At 40.9% G+C, this 23553-nt stretch overlaps 1 protein-coding gene across 6 annotated transcripts in view; it reads right to left on the bottom strand.

Annotated features, from left to right (window-relative positions):
* The window catches only part of slit2 (slit homolog 2 (Drosophila)), a 112105-nt gene that overhangs the window by 87681 nt on the left and 871 nt on the right, over nt 1-23553 (bottom strand). For all 6 annotated transcript variants that reach the window (XM_058067227.1, XM_058067253.1, XM_058067263.1 and 3 more), the window contains exons 2-4: nt 23035-23106; nt 22066-22137; nt 12562-12633 (exon numbers count right to left, since the gene is read on the bottom strand). In XM_058067227.1, the coding sequence (XP_057923210.1) occupies nt 12562-12633; nt 22066-22137; nt 23035-23106 (216 nt within the window). The remainder of the gene's footprint in view (nt 1-12561; nt 12634-22065; nt 22138-23034; nt 23107-23553) is intronic.

The raw sequence follows: 23553 nt of genomic DNA, 5'->3' as shown, positions 1-23553 counted from the left end.
AATAATAAATAATAAATAATGGCGGCACAGTGGTCGAGTGGTTAGCGCGCAGACCTCACAGCTAGGAGACCAGGGTTCAATTCCACCCTCGGCCATCTCTGTGTGGAGTTTGCATGTCCTCCCCGTGCATGCGTGGGTTTTCTCCGGGTACTCCGGTTTCCTCCCACATTCCAAAAACATGCTAGGTTGATTGGCGACTCCAAATTGTCCATAGGTATGAATGTGAGTGTGAATGGTTGTTTGTCTATATGTGCCCTGTGATTGGCTGGTTCACCAGTCCGGGGTGTACCCCGCCTCTCGCCCGAAGACAGCTGGGATAGGCTCCAGCACCCCCGCGACCTTCGTGAGGAAAAAGCTGTAGAAAATGAATGAATGAATGACTAAATTATTCCAGATTTTCCAGATATTCCACTGTGCATCAATCATCTGTGTAAACCATCTATTTAATATTATTTATTTTGAGTTTGATTCCCATATTTAATCTGAAAGAAGACTTTATTGATCTACAAGGGAAATTGCTTGGTTGTAGTAGAAAAAAAGAAATAAATAATTACGGTAATTTTATCTGTGCCAATTTTTGTTACAAAACACTTAATTCGTATAGGATTTTTTTTTTTACAAGAAAGATAAAAATGAGAACGGTACAAACGGACATCATGGCACTGCTAGTGTTTATGATGCATAATGGATTACCATAGAAACAGGCCGACAAACAAGTGAGAAAGTGATCAGAGTCCTAACTTGTCTTTGCATAGTTGATTGAATCGCTCATTCAGATAGCATCTGGTTTATTCTGCATTACCCAATCTTGCTGGCATGTGTGTTTGTGTGTGTGTGTGTGTGCTTTTTTTCTGCCAGGCACTTGCAAAGAGGTCAGTGTTCTTTAAGAGCAAGCTGTTCAATTAGAGAGGCGTGGCCGAAGGGTAGGGGGTGCGCTGTGCGCTAGCATCGAGATGACAGAGAACTGTAATGGGATAATAACACCTCCGATGCTGGAAGCTGTCATTAGACACTTGTGACAAACGCAAGCAACACTTTCTCCTCTTCTTCTGGTTTTGTATTCAAATGTACCGTGTTCTCTGGACAAGCTGACAAGTGGCGATGTGCTGCAGCTCTCGTTGTGGCCTCATGATGCGTTTTAATGAGGCTAGGTCACTGTGCGCCATTCAAAACACACTCCAAATAATGCCAGAGGCTCCAAACTTGTGAGCAACATCCCAGAGAGGAATCACTGGTCAGCTTCCAGTTTCCTCTTTTGCATTGTTTAGCACGGATGAGGGTCTTGCGTAAGCCTCTCCAAACCAACGCTGGGAGAAGACGAGGGAAAAGACTTTTAGGGAAGAGGAAGGACTGATGAAGGAGAGTGATGGCGTAAAGGCTGACTGAGAAAGAAGGTTTGAGAGTGACGGGGGGGGGGGTGCCAATGGCCGCCGATGACGGTCCCACTGGAGAATGCAGACGATGCCAGTGGAGTGGCACTAATGGAGCCAGAGAGGCAATGCAGTTGCCTGCCCTGGAGGGGGGATATTGTGCAACTGGACAAGGCGGCTTGACATGTAGCCAAGATGGAGGATTAGAGGGGAGGGAGGAGGCCGCCACCCCTGGGTAAGCGAGACAGCCATGTTAGGTCTGCTGACTGACTGACATCAACGCAACCTTTTCTTCTTTCACAATGAGGAACGTTTGTCCTATTTCAGTTACCTTTAAAAACTAATCGTTTCATATTATCTACATACTGTATTGTATATAACTCTGGGAAAAACTGTTGATTTTGTTAATACTTGGGTTGTTTATATTGTTTATTTTTCTATATTGTGTATTTTGTACTGCTTAACTGACTCTGTACTCTTGCTGCTGTGCAATACAAATTTCCCCACTGAGGGACGAATAAAGGCATATCTTAATCTTAATCTTTTAATTATATTATTACAAACTAAAATAAATATATATCTATAGTGATGCATTTATTTTTGTTATTTTGTGGCATGAAATATGTTTTGATAACTGAAAATGACATTTAAACAACATATTTTCTGACTAAATTATCCACCCTCGGCCATCTCTGTGTGGAGTTTGCATGTTCTCCCCGTGCATGCGTGGGTTTTCTCCGGGTACTCCGGTTTCCTCCCACATTCCAAAAACATGCTAGGTTAATTGGCGACTCCAAATTGTCCATGAATGTTGTATGAATGTGAGTGTGAATGGTTGTTTGTCTATATGTGCCCTGTGATTGGCTGGCGACCAGTCCAGGGTGTACCCCGCCTCTCGCCCGAAGACAGCTGGGATAGGCTCCAGCACCCTCCGCGACCCTCGTGAGGAAAAAGCGGTAGAAAATGAATAATGAATGAATGACTAAATTATTCCAGATTTTCCAGATATTCCACTGTGCATCAAGCATCTGTGTAAACCATCTATTTAATATTATTTATTTTGAGTTTGATTCCCATATTTAAGCTTGATTGTAGTAGAAAAAAAGAAAGAAAATGCTATATAATAAGAATAAAATATACAAAATAAAAAACACAACATTTGTATATTAACAAATAAACTTACAGTGAGAAAGACATTATGGATGAATGAATTAATCTTGAATAGACCGGTTTGAGTATCTGTTGATAGTACAGTATTTTCTTAATGAAACCTAAGTGGTGCTCCAAATGATGAATTCCACACAGATTATTTGCTCATTCCAAAAGTCAACATCTTTATTAGCAGAGTGAAGCTATAACGCTTGGGTCAATACTGCCGAGTGGCTGAGATTGGTGCTGTACATGATAAATTGCCCTGATTACTCCATATAATTCCTCCCATAACTCTTAGAGAGTTGACTCATCCATCAACACGGGGCCTTTTTGCGTGGATCCATACCTGCAGATATAGCCTGCAGAGGAAGGAAGTGGATGGAATCTACGCTAGACACCACTTTGCATTATTAGGTTAAAGCACGGGGCCTCAAGTGACTGAGAGAAGGAGAGGACATAAAAGTGAGAAAGGCGTGATTTAGATGCTTGATGCACACAGGGAATGTTAAGTACACAGCGGAGATAAAGCTTTGATGACGACCCCAGAAGAAGAAACAGAAGAAGAGATATCCCACAAACACATACGTACACCTGAGTATAGTTATATGTATGTAACAAACATGGAGGCCCCAAGGTGTCAGGCTTCTTTTCCTTGTTCTTTACTTTCTCTGCATGTCCCTCTCTTATCTTCCCACAGCTCACTCACAACGTACAAAACACACTTGTCATCACTTCATTGTACTCCTCCGCTCTCCTTTTTCTACACGCTATTTAAGAGAGCAAACATGGCTAATCTTTGCGTTAAATAGCTTTCATTCATTCTGTTCCCGGAATATGTGGAATTTGATGGGCAGAGCAGCGAGCCTACTCCTGCCTGGCATGTTCATTATCCTGGTGATCTCGTTGGGTGGACTTTCACCTGTGAGCTAGTGACCTTTGACACTCACACACACACACCCTGGGCAACAGGTGACTGATTGAGCCGCTGTGTAAAATTGGCAACACCCCATTATTACAAAATCTTTTAAGTTTTTAAGGACCTATTGCAAAAAAAAAAGACGTCAAAGATCCTCTATATGACAGGAAACTCTGTAAAGTGTGAAGTTACTATGTACAACATTAAATTCAGGAATAAGTTCAAATATAAAATACAGTAAACCTCGGATATATCGGACTCGGATATATCGGAAATTCGCTCACAACGGACAGATAAAAAAGAACCGATTTTTCTGTAATGCATTTCCAATAAAAATTCATTGCATATATCGGATTTTTTATAACGGATTTCGCCTATTTTGGACAAAATCTCCAGTCCCGTTCCAATGCATTTCCATGAAATTTCCCTCGCATATATCGGATGGCCGCATCGTGGCGCTCCGATTCGCCGAATCGTGACAGGCCGCTATACGACGTCATTTGCAGCATTTGCAGCGTTGCCTGCGCGTCCAGGTACATTGGAAACATAGTCAAGGAAGTGCCTTTTTATAACGGATAATATCCGATTACGCATATACCGGATATAAATCCGATATATGCGTAAAACGGACATTTTCCGGTATACGCATATAACGGATTTCGCTTATATCGGACAAAACCAGTGGGAACAATTGAATCCGATATATCTGAGGTTTACTGTATGCCAGTGATAGCAATCATGATGTTTGGACACAACTTGATTTTTAGATACCAATACAAAACTAATTTATAATGTTTTGTTTACATGTATTTGTCATTTGGCCCTATAACGAAGCAAAATACAAGGCAAGTGCCTTGTATTTTGCTTTTGCTGGAGTTCCTGTACTTGAGAAATTGTGTGCATATTTTGATAACAGCACATCATTAATGACTTCATCATTTTCCAGGATGCAACATAGTTACTATCAGCATTTATTCCCCCCAATATCCAGGCTTAAATCATCAATCAAGAAAAAAATCTAATGTTATCCAAGGTTGATTTTATCATCATTATACCTCAATAATGTAACAATAACAACCATGGAATTTCCACATTGTGTTTGTATAACATAATATTTTGCAACGATCCCACAGCGGCTTTGGCCGAGCCTTCCCTGAGAATGAATTGCAGCATTGTGTTAAGATATGAATGGTAAGATAAAAAAAAAAAAAAAACTTTTTAGGAACGAATGGCCTTGAGCGTTTCGAACGTCAATCATGTGACTCATCCAAAGCAAAGCAGTGAGTCAGTGACACGCTCTTGTAAGAACTCGAGGTGACGACTTTGCAGGAAATTTTTTTATTTTTTTTTTAAACGTCCCAGATTTGTGCTGGAAATTTAGAAATTCTTGGCCATTGTACAATATTTCATGTCTTTCACCCTTTGTCATGTTGACTCTTGTGGTATTAATAAAGATATAATACTCCCAACATTGCTGATTTATTCAGTCATCATGGCTCGCACACTCAACACCAAATCTCCTGTTAGATACTGTAGTTTACACAATCATACAATATCCTGTAAGGATCATTCATGAGAATGTTACACAAAAGGTGTAAAAGATGTGAACAAAAAGAGATCCCAAATGGCTAAAGATGGTGAGTATTAGTATTAGTATTAGTACAATAAAGTATTGTATCCTTGACACACTAACAACTAGCTATGAAGTGTGTTTCATTTGTCATCGTTATTGTTAATGTGTTAATGTGACATTCCACCTTGGACAAGTCACGTCCCGCTTAGATCTTTTGACTGTCACATTCTTCACCTTTGACCTGCGTTGGCCCTCGAAGGTCATCATCACCATGACAACTAAATGTGCTTCATCTTCATCTTTATAAAAAAAAATGAAAACATGTAATTTTCTCTACTTCTGACCTCAGGCTTCCTTTTGCAATGCTCCCTTTATGTTAGTTAACTGTGGACAAGCCAGCTCGCACTCTTTTGGACCAATGTGCGCAGCCTGTGTGTGTGGCAGGGTCTACAAAAGACAAAGGCAGAACCTTACGAGGCTGCTAAGCAACAATGCTGCCTGGTAAAGCCTCATCATGGCACAGTTTAGCAGAGGATTAGCCACTATTACACACACAATAAGTGTCTCATTGTCACATTAAAGCCAACGCCATTCTTGGTTTAAGTCTTCAGACTTAGCGTACAAAGGGAGGACTCTGGCTACATTGGGAAGACAAAAATATATGCATACTTCACAGAAAGGTTTTTTTTAGACGAGTCTAACTTTATTCTTGCAAGATTGTACAATTTTACATGTGTTTATTATAATATTTTGGCTTTCCTCCCATTTTCTTCAGAAAAATCTTAATTTTGTGTCTTCTTTTTCTTGTAGTATTTCAGGTTATTTTCATAATATTCTTTTCTTTAGGAAAATCAAATAAAAAAAATAAATGTATTTCTCGTAGTATTTTGTCTTTATTCTTATGATATTAGGATTTTTTAATTAAAAAACTCACTTTTCTCTTGCAAGATTAGATTACAAATATGATTAATATTTCAGATTTATTTTCATAGTTAATAAAAAGCTTTTTTTAATGTAAAATTGTGACCTTTTGGCTTTAAAAAAAATCAACATTCATGTCGTCTCATAACATTAGAAGTTTTGTTCTGCAGGAAAATCACACTTTTGGCTTTGCTCCCATAAAATTATGAGTTATTTTCTTCAGAAATATCTTAATTTTGTGTCTTCTTTTTCTTGTAGTATTTCAGGTTATTTTCATAATATTTTTTTCTCCAGGAAAATCAAATAAAAAAAATAAATGTATTTCTTGTAATATTTTGTCTTTATTCTCATGATATTAGGATTTTTTAATGAAAAAAACTCACTTTTCTCTTGCAAGATTAGATTACAAATATGATTAATATTTCAGATTTGTTTTTATAGTTAATAAAAAACTTTTTTTAATGTAAAATTATGATCTTTTGGCTTAACAAAAATCAACATTCATGTCTTCTCATAACATTAGAAGTTTTATTCTGCAGGAAAATCACACTTTATTCCTGTATTTTATGATTATTTTGTCTTAAGCAGTATTTTTAGTTTTTCCTAATTTATTGTCTTATTGTGATTATTTCATTATTTTCTGGCAGAGCAGGAAAAAAATGTGCACAATTAAAATGCAAATATCCCATCAATGTGAGCTCACTGGCGCTGAAACACGACCAGACGCGTGTTTCTCATTGAATCTAGCACACCATTTTTTTCATCAATCCCAACGCATTTACTTTATAGTTTTAATAAAAGTAATAAAAGCTGTCAGTTGAGCGTTCATAAAGTCCAGGATTGCTCACCCAAACAGCTGATTTTGATCAGCACGCCGATTGCCCCGGTTCTTGGCAAATGTACTGAGCTTTTCTTTTTTGATTTTTTTTTACAGGGCCATCATGTTTTACAGAGTCCATCTAATGAAGTGTTGGACCCAATTGTCTTGTCTGTTTGTCTCTCAGCATTCGCTTGGAGCAAACAGTCACAGCTGTGGTTCTCAGCCATCAACAATGGAACACAGGGAGATGCACTGTGTGTGTGTATGTGTGTGTGTGTGTGTGTGTGTGTGATGCAGTAGTTGGGGTGCTGCCCACCACATGGTGTCTCCAGATGTGTGTGTCCAAGTAACTAATGGAGTCTGGGCCCTGGGGGGTGTTGGCTAAATTTGTTTGGGAGGGGGACACAGGTGTTGGAAAGGTACTACAATAGAAGACCAAAGAGACACATTAGGTTCCTGTCTGTCACATACTCCCACTGTGGGTCAATTAGAATTGTGAAGTATATCCCTTCCACTATCCCAATACAATACACTCATATGTGACTTTACTCACCCAGTATACACTAGTCATTATTTGCACTATGACCCATTTATCATTGCACTAAAATTAATATATCTGCAATATGTCTGCTCCTGCATATGCTCCTGTGCAATACTATGTGTATATTCTGGATACCTTGTATATATATCTTGTATATATCTTGTTAAATAGTCTTTTTTACTCTACTTTTATATAGTTTTTTTTAAAACTTGACTACTGCACTGAAAGGAGAAGCTCTCCAATCTCGTTGTGCATCTTGGATAATGACAATAAAGCAGCTTTTGATATAGACATGTTGTCTGCTGCGGCTATGGCAACATCCACACTCAGCTCCTCAGAGGCCGCCATTGTGTGGAAGTTTTGCTTTACTTCCAAAACTAAAGCGATAGCACACCAACAGCATATTCTCATCAATACAACACCAACCCGAGACATGACAGCGGAACCTCTCATGTAGCACACAACATCATGCATGACATCATGCGATATCTCAGCAATAGAAATAATAACATGCTAAGCCATCTTAAGACGCCTTAAGAACAAAAGCAAGACGTCTTTTTATTTCAAGATGTCCAAAGACCGGCACGTCGGTCGAGTGGTTAGCGCGCAGACCTCACAGCTAGGACACCAGGGTTCAATTCCACCCTCGGCCATCTCTGTGTGGAGTTTGCATGTTCTCCCTGTGCATGCGTGGGTTTTCTCCAGGTACTCCGGTTTCCTCCCACATTCCAAAAACATGCTAGGTTAATTGGCGACTCCAAATTGTCCATAGGTATAAATGTGAGTGTGAATGGTTGTTTGTCTATACGTATGTGACCTGTGATTGGCTGGCGACCAGTCCAGGGTGTACCCCGCCTCTCGCCCGAAGACAGCTGGGATAGGCTCCAGCACCCCCGCGACCCTCGTGAGGAAAAGCAGTAGAAAATTAATGAATGTATGAACGAATGAAGGAAGCAGGCCAAATGGTGTACGAGTGGTTAGCATGTTGGAGATCAGGAAAATCAGGGTTCGATTCTCCGCTTGGACATCTCTGTGTGCAGTTTGAATGGGTTTTCTGCATTATGAATTTAACAGTTTAACAACCTTTACATGCCAAAAATATAACATAAAAGCACACAGTTGTATGTAAAGCTAACTTATATGTAAATATGAAGTTACAAGACCAGATTTTAGCATGACTTTTACACAAAGTACAATGAAAAAAAAATATTAAAAAATATATGACTGTCTGTAGAACGGTGGAAAGTGGTTAGCCACACAGCTAGGAGACCCGAGTTCAATTCCACCCTCAAGCATTTCTGTGTGGAGTTTGCATGTTCTCCCCGTGCATGTGTGGGTTTTCTCCGGGTACTCCAGTTTCCTCCCACATTCCAAAAACATGCTAGGTTAATAATTGGTGACTCCAAATTGTCCATAGGTATGAATGTGAGTGTGAATGGTTGTTTGTCTATATGTGCTCTGGGATTGGCTGGCGACCAGTCCAAGGTTTGCCCTGCATTTCGCAAGTCAGCTGGGATAGGCTCCAGCATACCCTGCTGGAAGCAGTTTTATATGTAGTGGTGCTGATTGGATTCACTGGAAAGGTAATCTGTGATGCTGTATCTTGATGTTATTCAGTATTACGTCCAAGAATTAGACATATTTTGCAAGAAAATAAAAGTTAAAGGCATAAAAAAACACACCCACATTGAGTTTTCGGGCTTTAAAAGAATGAAACTGGGAAAAAAATGAAAAAAACAGTTCATAATAGCAGGTTAAGTAAGTGTTCATACTGTATATTTAGCAGCAGTGTTGCCAAAAGCAAAGGGAGGCCCCAGTTGGTACATACCATCTGACCTCAATTAAAACTTAGCGAGATCCCACTTCCATGTAGAATCTTCTCAAGAATTTCATGTTATGTTTTCCAAAAATATAATAAGACACTGTTGGGGGTGAAGGAACAATAGACTTAATACCGGTTTGAGCATTGTGGTTGAAATACATACCGAATGACTTCCATATACGTCTGACAAATCTGCTTTGTGGCCGACATGGCGCCGACAGGGAATGACTTTTTTTTTTTCAAATTTTTTTCATTTTCAGCTTTCTGTGTGTCTTTTTATTTATCATTACCACTACGCTCTTATTGTTTACTGAAGATGTGCTTAGCAGCAGGCGACCCAGCACAAACACGACCGCCGCTACACAAACATATGTCCACGTGCTCGGAGGCCGTTTTGTCTGGGACAGCTGAGTACGGAGAAGTACAGCAGGGATTTATTTTTACCTTTGGGCCACACGCTGAGCAAAATGCCAAGTCTTGGCCTTGAACAACATACACATGTAGAAACACACAACCTCAGACATGACAGGTCAAGCCCAGCCAACTGCTGCCGTGGCCGCAGAATATAAACAACTTTCACACACTGTGAATCATCGCAGAATGTCAATATTGTTTTAGATAAATATATTTGGTCACGTTTTTTTTTATAGAACTATACACACAGTTGTGGCGTATACTGTATGTACGCCGCCATAATTATTCACCTCTAGACCACAAAGAGCCATGACAAGAAGTTAGTTCCCACAGTCTGAGACCTACAGATCATTTTACGCCAGCGTTGCTCAGAGGTGGTGGAAGGTGGCTGGAACGTAACAATCAGCGCCACGCGGCTTTTGAAATGCTGATTTTCTGTGTCTAAAACTATGAAAGGGCAAATGTAACTTTAGAGGAGAAACCTGATTCACACACACACACACACGTAGACGCAGTGGGCAGCAGCTGTCGGGGTGCTAATCTCCATTAGCTACTGAACTGGCCTCAATGGAGAGAGGCATTTAATATCACACTTCTTTTTTGTATTCGTCCATGTTCCACTGCAGGGTTGTTGTTATTAGAAGTGGGGTACGGTTACTTATACGTGTCTTGGTTTTGGTGTCACATTACGGTTCATTTGGTACAGTAAGGGAACAAAAAATAAAACTGCTTAGCTTTTGTGTCAATCATGTCAACTGTAACAGTTTAACCACCGATCCATTTTCTATACCAGGGGTCGGCAACCTTTACTATGAAAAGAGCCATTTTACCCCCTCACTCACTGAAGAAAAATAAACTGGAGCCACAAAACATATTGTATGTTTAAAACAACATTGGAGGGAATTTGGGGGTATCAAAGTAGTTCAGATAAGAAAAGACGAGTTGGAGTACTCTTGCTAGTATTGGAGATAAACGTACATAAATAAAAAACTAAATAAAAACTACTGTAAACTTACCTGATTTATTTACTCTGGCGCAAACAAGTTCCCATGTCGCTGTTTTGAAATTATCTCTAATTTATTTTTGAGAATTGTCAAATAGCTCCGGGAAAGTATTACTTATTTTCTTTCATGTACTGAACTGAATAGCAGTCAGAACTCAGTCGGGATGCATTCATGGTCTCAGACAAAGTTGGATTTTTTAAAACTCATTACAAAAGATGTGTATTTTCCCCACTCGGGTGTTAAAAAATATTCAAGCATTGCAAAGGGAGCCACAACAAAGAGGATGAAGAGCCACATGCGGCTCTGGAGCCGCAGGTTGCTGACCCCTGTTCTATACTGATTATCCTCACATGGGTCACGGGCATCCCAGCTGTCTTTGGGTACACCCTGGACTGGTCGCCAGCCAATCACAGGGCACATATAGACAAACAACCATTCACACTCACATTCATACCTATGGACAATTTGGAGTCGCCAATTAACCTAGCATGTTTTGTGGGAGGAAACCGGAATACCCGGAGAAAACCCATGCATGCACTGGGAGAACATGCAATTCCACACAGAGATGGCAGAGACGGGAATCGAACCCAGGTCTCCAAGCTGTGTGGCCTGCGCGCTGACCACTCAGTTTGACCATTCATTCATTCATTTTCTGCCGCTTTTTCCTCACGAGAGTCGCGGGGGTGCTGGAGCCTATCCCAGCTTCTTTGGGCGAGAGGCGGGGTACACCCTGGACTGGTCGCCAGCCAATCACAGGGCACGTATAGACAAACAACCATTCACACTCACACTCACATTCATACCTACAGACAATTTGGAGTCGTCAATTAACCTAGCATTTTTTTGGATGTGGGAGGAAACCGGAGTACCCGGAGAAAACCCACGCACGCACTGGGAGAACATGCAATTCCACACAGAGATGGAAGAGAAGGGAATCGAACCCAGGTCTCCTAGCTCAGTTTGACCATATTACATATAATTGTATTTTGAGGAAATTAAAGTTCCTGACTGACTAAAGTGCAGCATTAATAGCTCCAGCTAGTCGCACCCGTTCTCAGTCTCTATTGAACAATGTCAGCACACAGCTTTACTCTAATCCACTTACCTTTGTCTCTTTTAGTATGATTTTCAAGCTCTGGCTTCTCCTTGGCATTATTGCTAGCCATGACTCCTGATAGCCAAAGACTGGGCTACATAGACAGACTACTATGGGGAGTTATACTTCCTGTCCCTCGCAAAATGTCTATCGGTACCCCTCTGAACCATACGGAAGATGTTTCATAGGGTCGAGGTCAAGTTTTTGTGCAGGTTCTTCCACACAAAACTAACCCACGTGCTATTGTGGATCTTGCAAAAACAGTGTACCCATACTGTCCCCCAAGATTTGTGCAAAATATCTTGGTGAGATGCATTGATAAATTAAATGATCCAAATACCTTCATCCATACAGTTTATGAATGTATTGTGATTTCAACACATCAACACCGACTACACTGATTACAATTGATTTGTAAAAGGTCAGAGTGACATCAATGTCTCTCATTCCCCTTTCATTATTTCAAATAAACATGCAGACACATTTTTGTACAGCTTGACTAGGTTTTGAGTCCCACTGCAGACACAAAGCGATTGCAACAGAAAGCTAGTCTGGTTCTTGCCTTTGAGAAAATCAATGACACCTTAAATTTCCCTGCAAGGATCCTAATTATTAAAATAACAATACATTATAATTTGTAGTGCACAGGCTATATAAACACATATTATTCATGGTATCGCGGAGTGAATTGTATTATTTTGTACTTATTTCTGTACCCTTGATACTTGACTTTTACAGCTCAGTACTGTATCAGCACCTTTGTAGCCACGGAGCCTAATAACAGCATAGACTTCAAATATAACACAGTTGAACGCTCCTCAGCATGACTATAGTGTGGCATGATGTCATCATGTGATGTCATGTGATTGTTCATTGCAAAAACGCAAACAGAGCAACCTGAGTTGGAAAGCAGAAAGACAACTTGGACTTACAGTCTGTGAAGCTTTGTCGTTCCCAGGAAGAGCAACTCGGGAAAGACGGCCAAGTTATTCCGATTCAGGCGCCTAAAAAACAAACACAGAGCATGCATTAAAAAGGGGGGCAAACATTTTTTTCAAGAAAATATTCAGTTTTGAAGATAATTTCAACTCCAAAAGGGGGACACTGCAAAAAAAGGTTGGGAACCATTGCTATCAGGGCCGGCCAAGCCTGCATGGGGCCCTAAGCAACATTTGATTTTGGGTCCCTTTCTTATTGAGGGCAATATTGATCATTCATATACGTACTAGGGATCGACCAATATGGTTTTTTGGGGCCGATGCCGATACCAATTTTTTTCCACCACCCTTAGCTGATGGTCGATTTTGCCGATTTCGTCCCGGGACTATGTGTGTTGCGGGGTCCTCTGCAACACAAAGCTGCCACGGCGGATGCCTCACTGTAAATCATGCGGTGGAAAAATACATCGGCGAACCCATGCGCGTATCGGCCGATACCGATACAAGGAAAAAATTTAAATATCGGCCCGATATATCGGCCGGCCGATGTATCGGTCGATCCTTAATACTTACTATAGCTGGTATAGGCTCCAGCACCCCCTCGTGAGGATAAGCGGTATAAAATTGATGGATGGATGGTCTTGGGGGCCCCCTAGTGGCCACGGTGCCTGAAGCAGGTGCTTAGTTTGCTTATGCCTTGGGTCGGCTCTGATTGCTGTAGACAATTTACAGTGGCCAATTAACCTAACATGTTTTTGGAATGTGGGAAGAAACCGGAGTACCCGGAGAAAACCCAGGGAACACCTGGGGAGATCCCAGTGGAGATTCGAATCCAGATTTTTCAGATCTCCTAGCTGTCTGGCCAACATGCTAACCACTACGCCGTACTTCACAAATGTTCACCTATCATGATTGGGTCTGGAACCAATTAACCGGGATAAATGAGGGGTTACTGTATATGTAATGGGTGGATAACAATTACACAGTAGCGCTTGTTGGAGCCATATGAGAATAGAATAGAATAGAATAGAATATCTTTATTGTCATTGTTATGATACAACAAAATTAAAGTGCATACCAGTCAGTGCATCATTGAAGACCAGAAGACGATACTGTCATTGACAGGTGTGGACAAACACATCTCATTAGAATTAAAGCTACAGACACACAATGTGGCGTGTTCACAGACAGGCTTACTAAAAGCACTTTTAATTTGTCTAAATACCACAAAGGCTGGATGTTGGCCAAAACCCTCCCAATAAACTATTGCAGCACGTTTGAGACCTATTTAAAATTGTTGAAAAATACAACAATATGGGACCTTTTGCTACAGGCTACTATATTTCAGTATCAACGAATTATTTTTTTATGAAACTTTCCGGGAGGTACAACACATTAAACGAATGAGTGTACACAAAAGACTCCAGGTTACTCTTGATGGCAACATGGCTGCCGGGCAAACTCACGAAGGTCGAAAGCGAAGGCAAGTCAGGGGGAAAAAGACAAGAGATAGAATGAAGGAAAGGGGGAGACCTTCATTCATTCGTTTTTTTTTTTTTTTAACCACAAAGACAGAGAGGAGAAGACGATGTGGGAAAAACAAACAGGCGGTCTGGCCGGGCTACCAAATGTTTGAAAGGGACCCCACTGAGTAAACAAGGCCCTCACAGGGGAAGAACTCACAACAGCCTGTCATCACACACACACACACACACATACACACATCCAAATAGAAGCGTTGAGAGAACTCGGGTGAGTTTAATAATGTGGGTGCGATCATTTAACCCTGCTTGAGTGGAGTGAAGAGGTTTGTGTGCTGATGTCTGCAGGCGGATGTGCCTTGATGTGAGTCAGGGGAGAGTGAGGCAACTGAGTGACACAATGAGTGAAAGGCTGCTGAAACTGTTTAACCTTCGTGCACACACACACTCACACACACACACACACATGCACGCATATATATTGACAAGCCAAAGCAACAGATACTGCAGTGGCTGTGACTGGAGAAAATAGAAGGCCCTCAAATTAGTAAGTATATAACAGTTTCATCGATCCCAATCCCAAAGACACATGCACACAGGTACACCTTACACCAGGGGTCTCAAACTCAATTTACTTGGGGGGCCACTGGAGCTACGGTCAGGTTTTCCAAAAAAAACCCAACCAAAAAAGCATTTATTAAAAACAGAAAAATGAATAAACTTTGCTTTGGTTTCGATTTTCTACAATAAAAGCTCTGATAAAACATTCTACTCTTCTCAAATATCTGAATTTTATTTTTCTACACAAAATAACATGAAAAATAAATAAACAAATCAAGAATAAAGAAAATCAATCAGTAATAAATAAATAAATAAATATAATAATAATAATAATAAAACGGCAAATAATAAAAACTTAAGAAACCACATATAGTTGGTGGGTAGACAAATTATTTTTTTTCAGATTAAAATAAACAAAGCATTATTAGAGCCCTGTAGACATGACAAAACACGACATTTATACTCTTTTTTTATTTACAACATATTGCGCAACTGCAGGGTCTTGAGACACATGCTAACTCGCAAACTAGAGAGCTAGCGACCTAAACGGTACCCTTCAAGTTAGTTCCTTTAAACTTAAATAGCCAACAACTTACCACTTCCACACGGATAGGGAGGATAACTATTAACAGTTATTTAACCTTTAACATGAACATTAATCAAACGTAATAATTTTTTCTGGGTACATGATACCATACAGCATCATCGACATTAAACTTTCATATCAAGGCGGGGGCCTCAAACTAGTGTCCTTGGGCCACATTTGGCCCACGGGCCGCATGTTTGAGACTCTTGCCTTACACAATTACATCAGAGGCCCATTATAAATATTTAACATAAGGCAGAAGTGATGTTAATTATTCATCCCTTTTTCCCTTAAGAGCCCCACATGGACCTCCAGAGAGCCCTCCTATTATCCCAGCAGGGTCTACCCAGCCACGAGCAACCGTTTAGACGGCGACAACACCTCCTATGAGAGGGGAATGGAGATGCGGAGGTGCAAGGATGAGGGGTATGAGCTCATCGTCTTAAAATAGATACAATGCTGTCAGACTAGCATAGTCAGAAAGTCTCCTGCATAGGTAATGACAACGTTAAATACACCTCCAGTTTGACCCGAATATGAAATAGCAATTTTCCACAGAAAGTTTGTCTTATATTTGGGGTCTAGACATTTATACATATAAAACCCACAGGTTCTCCCCTTGTGCTTTTCTTCTTGTCACACACAGATGCAGTTGAGACCCATTCGAAAAAGGTGTGTCAAAGCTTAGGCAAGTTAGCAAACAGTTATGATGCTAATTTTAAGACCATAACAAAGAAGCAAAATTAGTAACATGCAATCAGGTGAGGCTTGATTAAAAGAAAAATATAAAAACAAATAATAACATACGATCATTTTTAGGGCGGCACGGCAGACGAGTGGTTAGCGCGCAGACCTCACAGCTAGGAGACCAGGGTTCAATTCCACCCTCGGCCATCTCTGTGTGGAGTTTGCATGTTCTCCCCGTGCATGCGTGGGTTTTCACCGGGTACTCCGGTTTCCTCCCACATTCCAAAAAAACATGCTAGGTTAATTAGCGACTCCAAATTGTCCATAGGTATGAATGTGAGTGTGAATGGTTGTTTGTCTATATGTGCCCTGTGATTGGCTGGCGACCAGTCCAGGGTGTACCCCGCCTCTCGCCCAAAGACAACTGGTATAGGCTCCAGCACCCGCTGCGACCCTCGTGAGGAAAAGCGGTAGAAAATGAATGAATGAACAATCATTTTTAATATTTGTCCCTTGAACTGTGTTGTAAATGTATTTTCTGTATGACTCCTGATTTGTTCAACAGTCCTTGAAAGTACCATCTAACGTTCTCCGACGCTGCATAGATAGATAGACAACTATACTGTACTTTTCCCGTCATATTTGCGCCAAAATGCTGACACTACATAGGAATGCATAAATGTTATTGATTGCTAATATGCATATTTTTTCAGTGCACAGCCCCCCAGTTAATTCATGCCTGTTAGCACACACATTAAACAGCCATGTTTAATCTTGGCTCTGAAAAACAAACTGAATGGTCTGTATTTATTTGGTATTATTTTTAATGTTGTTCCGGTCTTAGTGCACATAATAAAGTGTATCGCTATAAATTACAGGTATAATGCATAATGCAAGGATCTATTGCTCAATCATACTGAGAGATGACACACAAGTACAAGTTGTTTATGTCTTATATGGATCATTTATTCTTACTATGTGTACTAGATTGGGTAACAAAAGTGTTAGGGTGACTATAGGGGTGTTAGTCCAAGACTAGAGGACTCTAATAATGTTTAAAAAACATATTTAGAAGGTTATAAATAAGTTTTCTATGCTATTACTAAAATTCCATTTATAAATGAGTAATCCTACTTCATGGAAATTCACGGTCAGATCTCGAGGCATTTCATCGTGATAAACGAGGGATCTCATTAGACAGTAAAGGTGTACCTGTGAGCAGTGACTGTGCTTAATTAACACAAATGCTTGTTGTCCTGTCCAGATGTGTGTTAGTGTGCATTTCTGTGCGTATAAACGACCTTCCGACTGCTCCGAGTGCCATATGTCATTATCCAAAGTGTGTCCTAAAGTGGACGAAGACAGAGAAGTCCGAGGTGTGAGAGTCTCTGCAACTAGTGAATGCCTCACTGCAGCATGGCGATAATCCCCGCAGTCATAAACAGATGCTATGAGGGACACAAACTACACAGTAAATACCCACAAGCTCGCACATATCTGCCAGCACAAACAGTGTGTCATTTCATTTTCACACACACACACACACACACACACACGCTTGCAGAAACATATTAAAAAACATGCACGCGCACACACCGAGTCACTTTTCACACCTCAGAGCCTCGCTGATATGAGGCAAGGAAATAACAAACCACACTGGAGTAAGTCATTATTACACCACCAATGCCAATCGTGTTGTTAACACATATTTTTGGAGCAACAAATACTATCGCACGTACATGTAACACGCTAACCATCATACATTATATAGACTCACTGGACACACTATTTATTAGGTACACCTGGACACTATACTGTATAGACAGTAAAACTTTAGTTTTCCCATTTTGTCTCCCATTTTGCACAATATGGCACGTAACAAACTGTCTATTTGCCCTCTGCTATATCGTTCTGCAAAATCAAATGCCCAAACAAAGCAGCCCTTGCTGACTCACCATCTGTGCGATTTTTTTTTTTTATTGAGTATGACTGATAAAAACCCACCATGGGGCCAAATAAAGTTGCAAGCGCCAGCAGTTTCTTAAAGAAGATGAGAAACACTGCTGGAATTCCCATTCCCAAAACCCATCCATCCAGTCATCATTTTGAATTATTTCACAATGTTTTCTGCATGTTAAACTATAATTATTGCCTAGAATTTTGTATTTTGTGTCTAAAAGTGATTAATTGGATTGACATGATTTTCTATGAGACAGCATTATCATATTATTATTATTGTGACTATATTATATTATTATGACTTTTTTCCTCATAAACTCTTTTATATGTATGCATGTACTTGATATTGATATAATAATATATTATCATGATAAAATAATACAGTTGAAATGTATTTCATGTGTGTTCAGATACATAATTAAAGCTTCATATTACTTTTTGCTTCCTTCATGGTTTTGTGATCGATGAAATTCATCCTTTTTCCATTTGTGCTCAGCCTCCCTACACTGCCACCTCAGGGCGCGGCAGGCTTCATTCAGTCACGACCCAGGTGTGAATCTGGTGACTTTGTTTTTGAAAGGTGCAACGGAGTCCAATGATCTGGGAAAATGTGGAGTGGAAGGAAGAGAAAGTGATGTCTGGACACATTATAGTCAGCGCCTGAGAAGGCAGCAGCAAAGTGGAGGAGGCCATAACCCGGCATTGCAAAAGGCTGGAGGTGCCAGGGCCTCAAAGAAGATGAAGGCGTGATCGAAAATAGGAATATTATGTACATCGGTAATCCGATGACAAGATTCAGTGTGTGCCCAAGCTGATGAGCGAGACAAGCGATGGACTGAGTGAGATCCAAGGATTTTCGTAGAATTTATTTAGCCAGTTGATCAGAGGCAAAACATTGGCATGATATCCGCATGCTCAGAACTCAGAATTCACTCATAAAGTCTTTGGTTATTTTTGTTGGGCGTTAACCCACCGCACATGAGACCAGACTGGGCAGTGTGAGTGCAAAACAGTGTAGCTCAAAGCATAGACTTTAGTCCAGAGTAAACGGCACTTTAAAGACTGGTTGTAGACAGTAGCAATCACACGATCGCGCTGAGGACAAAATATTTTTGTTTTTTACAGAGGTCAGAGAAAGCGCTATTGTCACCTGGGGAGGTTTTCCATCAGGAAGAAGCAAGTCCAGATTGCTAGATTGGACAAAATCATTGTGGATAAAAGTCTTATTATTCAATGATCTGTTGTTAAAAAGAGTCATATGAAGTGAGCTCCAGTTCTGCAACAGAGATGATTTTGCACGTAATGTTGTCTGGAGATCCTCACGAACCCCGCTTCAAGGCTAACCGGTCTCAGCCACCGGGAGCTTTAGTCCAGCGATTGCGACAGATCACTGCTATAGCTCCATTCAACAATGAACGACTCTTACACCAAAACACAGCAACACCATCTTATACTTTATCAAGGAAATTTCCAGCAATGGAAAATCCATTATCCTGGTTTACATTGCAAAAAAAGCCTTCAATGCACTTAAAGTTCAGCCACTCTTATCTTATCTATTATCTTTAAAAAAAATGAGCAATAAAAACTGTGCTTTACTATGAAAGCGAGGATTATTCAAAGTACCGGTAATCAATTCTCCCATTGATATGAGCAAACAAGAGTTTAGCCACAAATAAAAACAGTGTCTGTCGCAGCAACACACAGGGAAGTCTATCTCTCACAGGCATTTGTAGAAAGCACTGCAAGTAATTTCAAGCTCTGCTGCTCCATAAATGAAACACACACACACACAAACTTTACTCAGGGATGATCAGCCAGAACAATGTGATCACTTAAAGAATCCAGAATAGGATTTCATTTCCTTTTTGTCGTGTCAAAAGTGTGTTACAACATAATCACTGGCTTTGTTTGGTAATCTCTGTTGATAGATGCATTTCAAGACAAATAATAATAATAGTGTTACAATAATTTACATCTATCAAAATTATCCTTTGACATGTGATCACTCAATTACCGGCTAATTATGTGATGCTTTATCTCTCTGATGTGGGCAGAAATCCCATAATTAGAGTTCCTTTTTGCCTGTCTGTGGCTGTTCAGATGTTGAAATTGATAAAGCATTCGAATGTAAGATAAGATTATGATAAGAGGATCAAGAATGTGCAAGGAGAGAGGGAAGAATGTATGACATTCCGGTCTTCACAGGACAATGGAGAGATGGGTGCGTCAAGAAGAATGGCAGTGTGTGAAAGTGTGTGTGTTTGGGTGGGTGTCGGGATAAAACCGATAGTGACGGTGCAGCCTTGCGAAAGAAAACACACATGCATCCAAACCTGTGTGTGTGTGTGTTGTGACATGCCTATCTCCTCCACACCTCTCTCTACTCCACCTCCAAAACCCTCCAGCTACTGCCCCACACCTGACCCCGCCCGACTAAGCCCTGCAGGGCCTATCGCAAATAAAAAGAATATATAAAAAGAACGACAGAGGGGGCAGGAACTGTTTTCCAACCCGGTGGGGGGCAGTCACTGTGGATCCGTCACCCCAGCTTAGGGCCCTCTCCTCTGGGCAGCGGTGCCCAGCAGGCTCCCTGCAACCTCCTGGAGGATGGAGGTCTTTGAAATGAGCTCCAGATTCCAGACTCCGGAGATGTGCCTTTGTTCGGCTACTGTGGGGGGGCATTGATGACTGGCTCCAACTTTGTGTTTGGGAACATGCAACGCCAACGATGGTGAATGACAATTGAAAAAAAAAAAACATGAACGGGACAATAGAAATCACAATGTGTGTCATAAAGTTAGGTGTTTGCCACCCGCACGGACAAAACAAACTACAAAACAAGCACACCCTGTTTTCCATGGTATAAAAAATTGCTATGCTCTGTTGTGTAGAAGCCGGCGGCACGGCGGTCTAGTGGTTAGCGCGCAGACCTCACAGCTAGGAGACCAGAGTTCAATTCCACCCTCGGCCATCTCTGTGTGGAGTTTGCATGTTCTCCCCGTGCATGCGTGGGTTTTTCCTCCCACATTCCAAAAACATGCTAGGTTAATTGGCCACTCCAAATTGTCCATAGGTATGAATGTGAGTGTGAATGGTTGTTTGTCTATATGTGCCCTGTGATCGGCTGGCCACCAGTCCAGGGTGTACCCCGCCTCTCGCCCAAAGACAGCTGGGATAGGCTCCTGCACCCCCCGCGACCCTCGTGAGGAAAAAGCGGTAGAAAATGAATGAATGTTGTGTAAAAGCCGGTGTGGCAGGTCACTAACACTCGTACAATCAATCCAAGTGGCCGAACCTCTATCATACTCCAAGCAAGCAAGTCCACATTAGCCTCATGTACAGCATGAATCGGAGGTATACCTTCTTATAAAGTACAACAGGTCTCGGGAAGGGAAGTATTTTGGCTTGTTATGTCACTTTAGTACAACTATTTTATCACATTTGCTTAACATGCTGTAGAATGTGTTTTTTTTGTATATGCACGCACAAACATAGCAGTTTATATGAGTCTTTAATTAAAAGCTCGTCACCAAAACCCCACTCAGACTCTAACTGCATTCCAGTGTGTCACACGGCACACACACACACACACTCATATATGAGTCGCTCACACATCAAGCAAGGTTGACAGTCCACACAATGGACATTTCACCAGTCAGGGGTCCACACCCCCCCCCCCCCCCCCCCCCGATTTGCCTCTTGCTGTTGTCTCCATGCCAGACTCACTGTGTCGCTCGCAGACTACCAAGGCTTAATTATGCCATAACTGCCTGAGGGTTTGGATGCTGAATACCAGTGATTCCACCCCTGCACCCTAACAACCTCTGGCTGCTGCTGCTGCTGCTCAGTGTCTTCATTTCCAAATTATCTTCTTGCATTGAGGCACTAAGGGTATTATAGTTAAAGTCTTTATGGAAACATAGGATGAGTGTTTATGATTGGTGTGCATAGATTTGATTTCTTTGGTCCTATTTCTTTAGGCCACAAACCTAAAAACTGCTATAAACTGCTTCTTTACAAGACAACGGGTGTCAAACGGGACATTTTTGAACACAGCAACCATACAAACATCTGTAAAAATCCACAAAAGGTATATACTAAAGGGATCAATCTGGGAATTTGTTATCTCCTAAAATGCTCATATGCAAAGAGGTGGCCATCAACTACAATTGTACAAGTGCTTGATTTTGGCCCTTCTTTAGGAACAAGTAAAATGTCACTCACAGTCTCTCCATCTCCTTCAGGTCCTGGAAGGCTCCTCGCTCGATTGTGGTGATTTTGTTCTCCATTAGCTGCCTGAGAAGAGAAGCACCGGTGAGAGTTTGAGAGAGGTACAAATAGGGGCGTCTTAATGGAGTCACTTTGACGATTTGGTCACAAGAGATTGGCATCTGAGAAGACAGGTGTGGAAAATGAGATTGATGGAGATGAAAAGTGATAGACTGCTGAAACAGCATCGAGGAGGAATAAAAAAAAGAACCTGCAGTGGGTCGATAGTGGGCCAGAATTCACTTTAAAACTGGACGCAGACTCATCCATCATCCAATTTACTCTCTATAACCTTCTAGCTGTGACTACTCATTTACTTATAGTGCTGACCTAGCCATACACACACACACACACACACACATATTGATACAATCACATGATAAACAGAAAGTAGATGACCGGAAGACCGGAAACAAGCATTGTAAGAACACAAGCACACACACATACACACAAGCAATTAAGGAGATAATCTGCAGAGGAATTCCAACAATGTGTATCCCTCTGCCATTCACTTTCGGATGTTGGACTAGCACACACACACACACACACAAACGCACGCACACGCACACACTAAGTATGATTTCATGGCAGGTAAGCAACCTGTTCTTACTTGACTCATCCTTTTATCTGTAATGACAACCTTTTCCCCTCCATCACTTCCTCGCCACTGCGTTAATCACTCCAGCACATGGGCCCCCCGGGGGCCCCCACCAGGTTAAAATAAGACCCTCCTGACACCTCCACTGGCAGATTAACAGGTGCCAGTGCTATTCTGTTTAAGATGCACATGCATTCAGACTCACTTGCACAGCAATGAAGTGCACTTAGAGAATCTGGTGCATTGTGTATAGTGTACAAATGATCATTTTCATAGTATAATGTAGTAAAGGAAAAGAAAGAATATATACAAAACATTAGACTTACAGCACTCGCAGGTGTCTTAATCCTGCAAAATCTGCCTTGGTGATTTTAGTCAGGTTATTTGCATTCAGATCCCTAAAAAAAAGAGAAATAAGCAATTAATTGAAAAGTATGGAGCATGCTGCACTGCAGGGCCAATTTCAAGTGTAATCTTTGGCCTAATAGAATATACGGCCTGTTTAAACCCCAAGCCCACTTGGCTTTCAAATCCGTTTTTGATTAACTTGCTGGTCTGCAGACAAAAACCGATGTGGTTTCGGGTGCAGCGTTTTTTTATGCAGTGCGAAACCACCAAACTGCAACCACATCATGCATATGCATCACACTTGACTTCTGCTATCAGTTGGAAATCAATAATTACATGTTTGTGGTGGTTTTCACACGTTGCTTTAAATAATAAGATGACATGCACATGTTGATTGCTTGACTAGATAGTTATTATGCAGTTTAGTTCCATTAAAACAAAAAGTGGTTCAGTGTTGAATAAAATGAAAGTATATTTAACTAAAAATCAACAGTTGC

The sequence above is a fragment of the Doryrhamphus excisus genome, chromosome 1, assembly GCF_030265055.1.
Source record: "Doryrhamphus excisus isolate RoL2022-K1 chromosome 1, RoL_Dexc_1.0, whole genome shotgun sequence".
NCBI classification, from domain to species: Eukaryota; Metazoa; Chordata; class Actinopteri; order Syngnathiformes; family Syngnathidae; genus Doryrhamphus; species Doryrhamphus excisus.
Note: the sequence above shows the minus strand (reverse complement) of the source record. Positions and strands in the feature narration are given on the sequence as shown.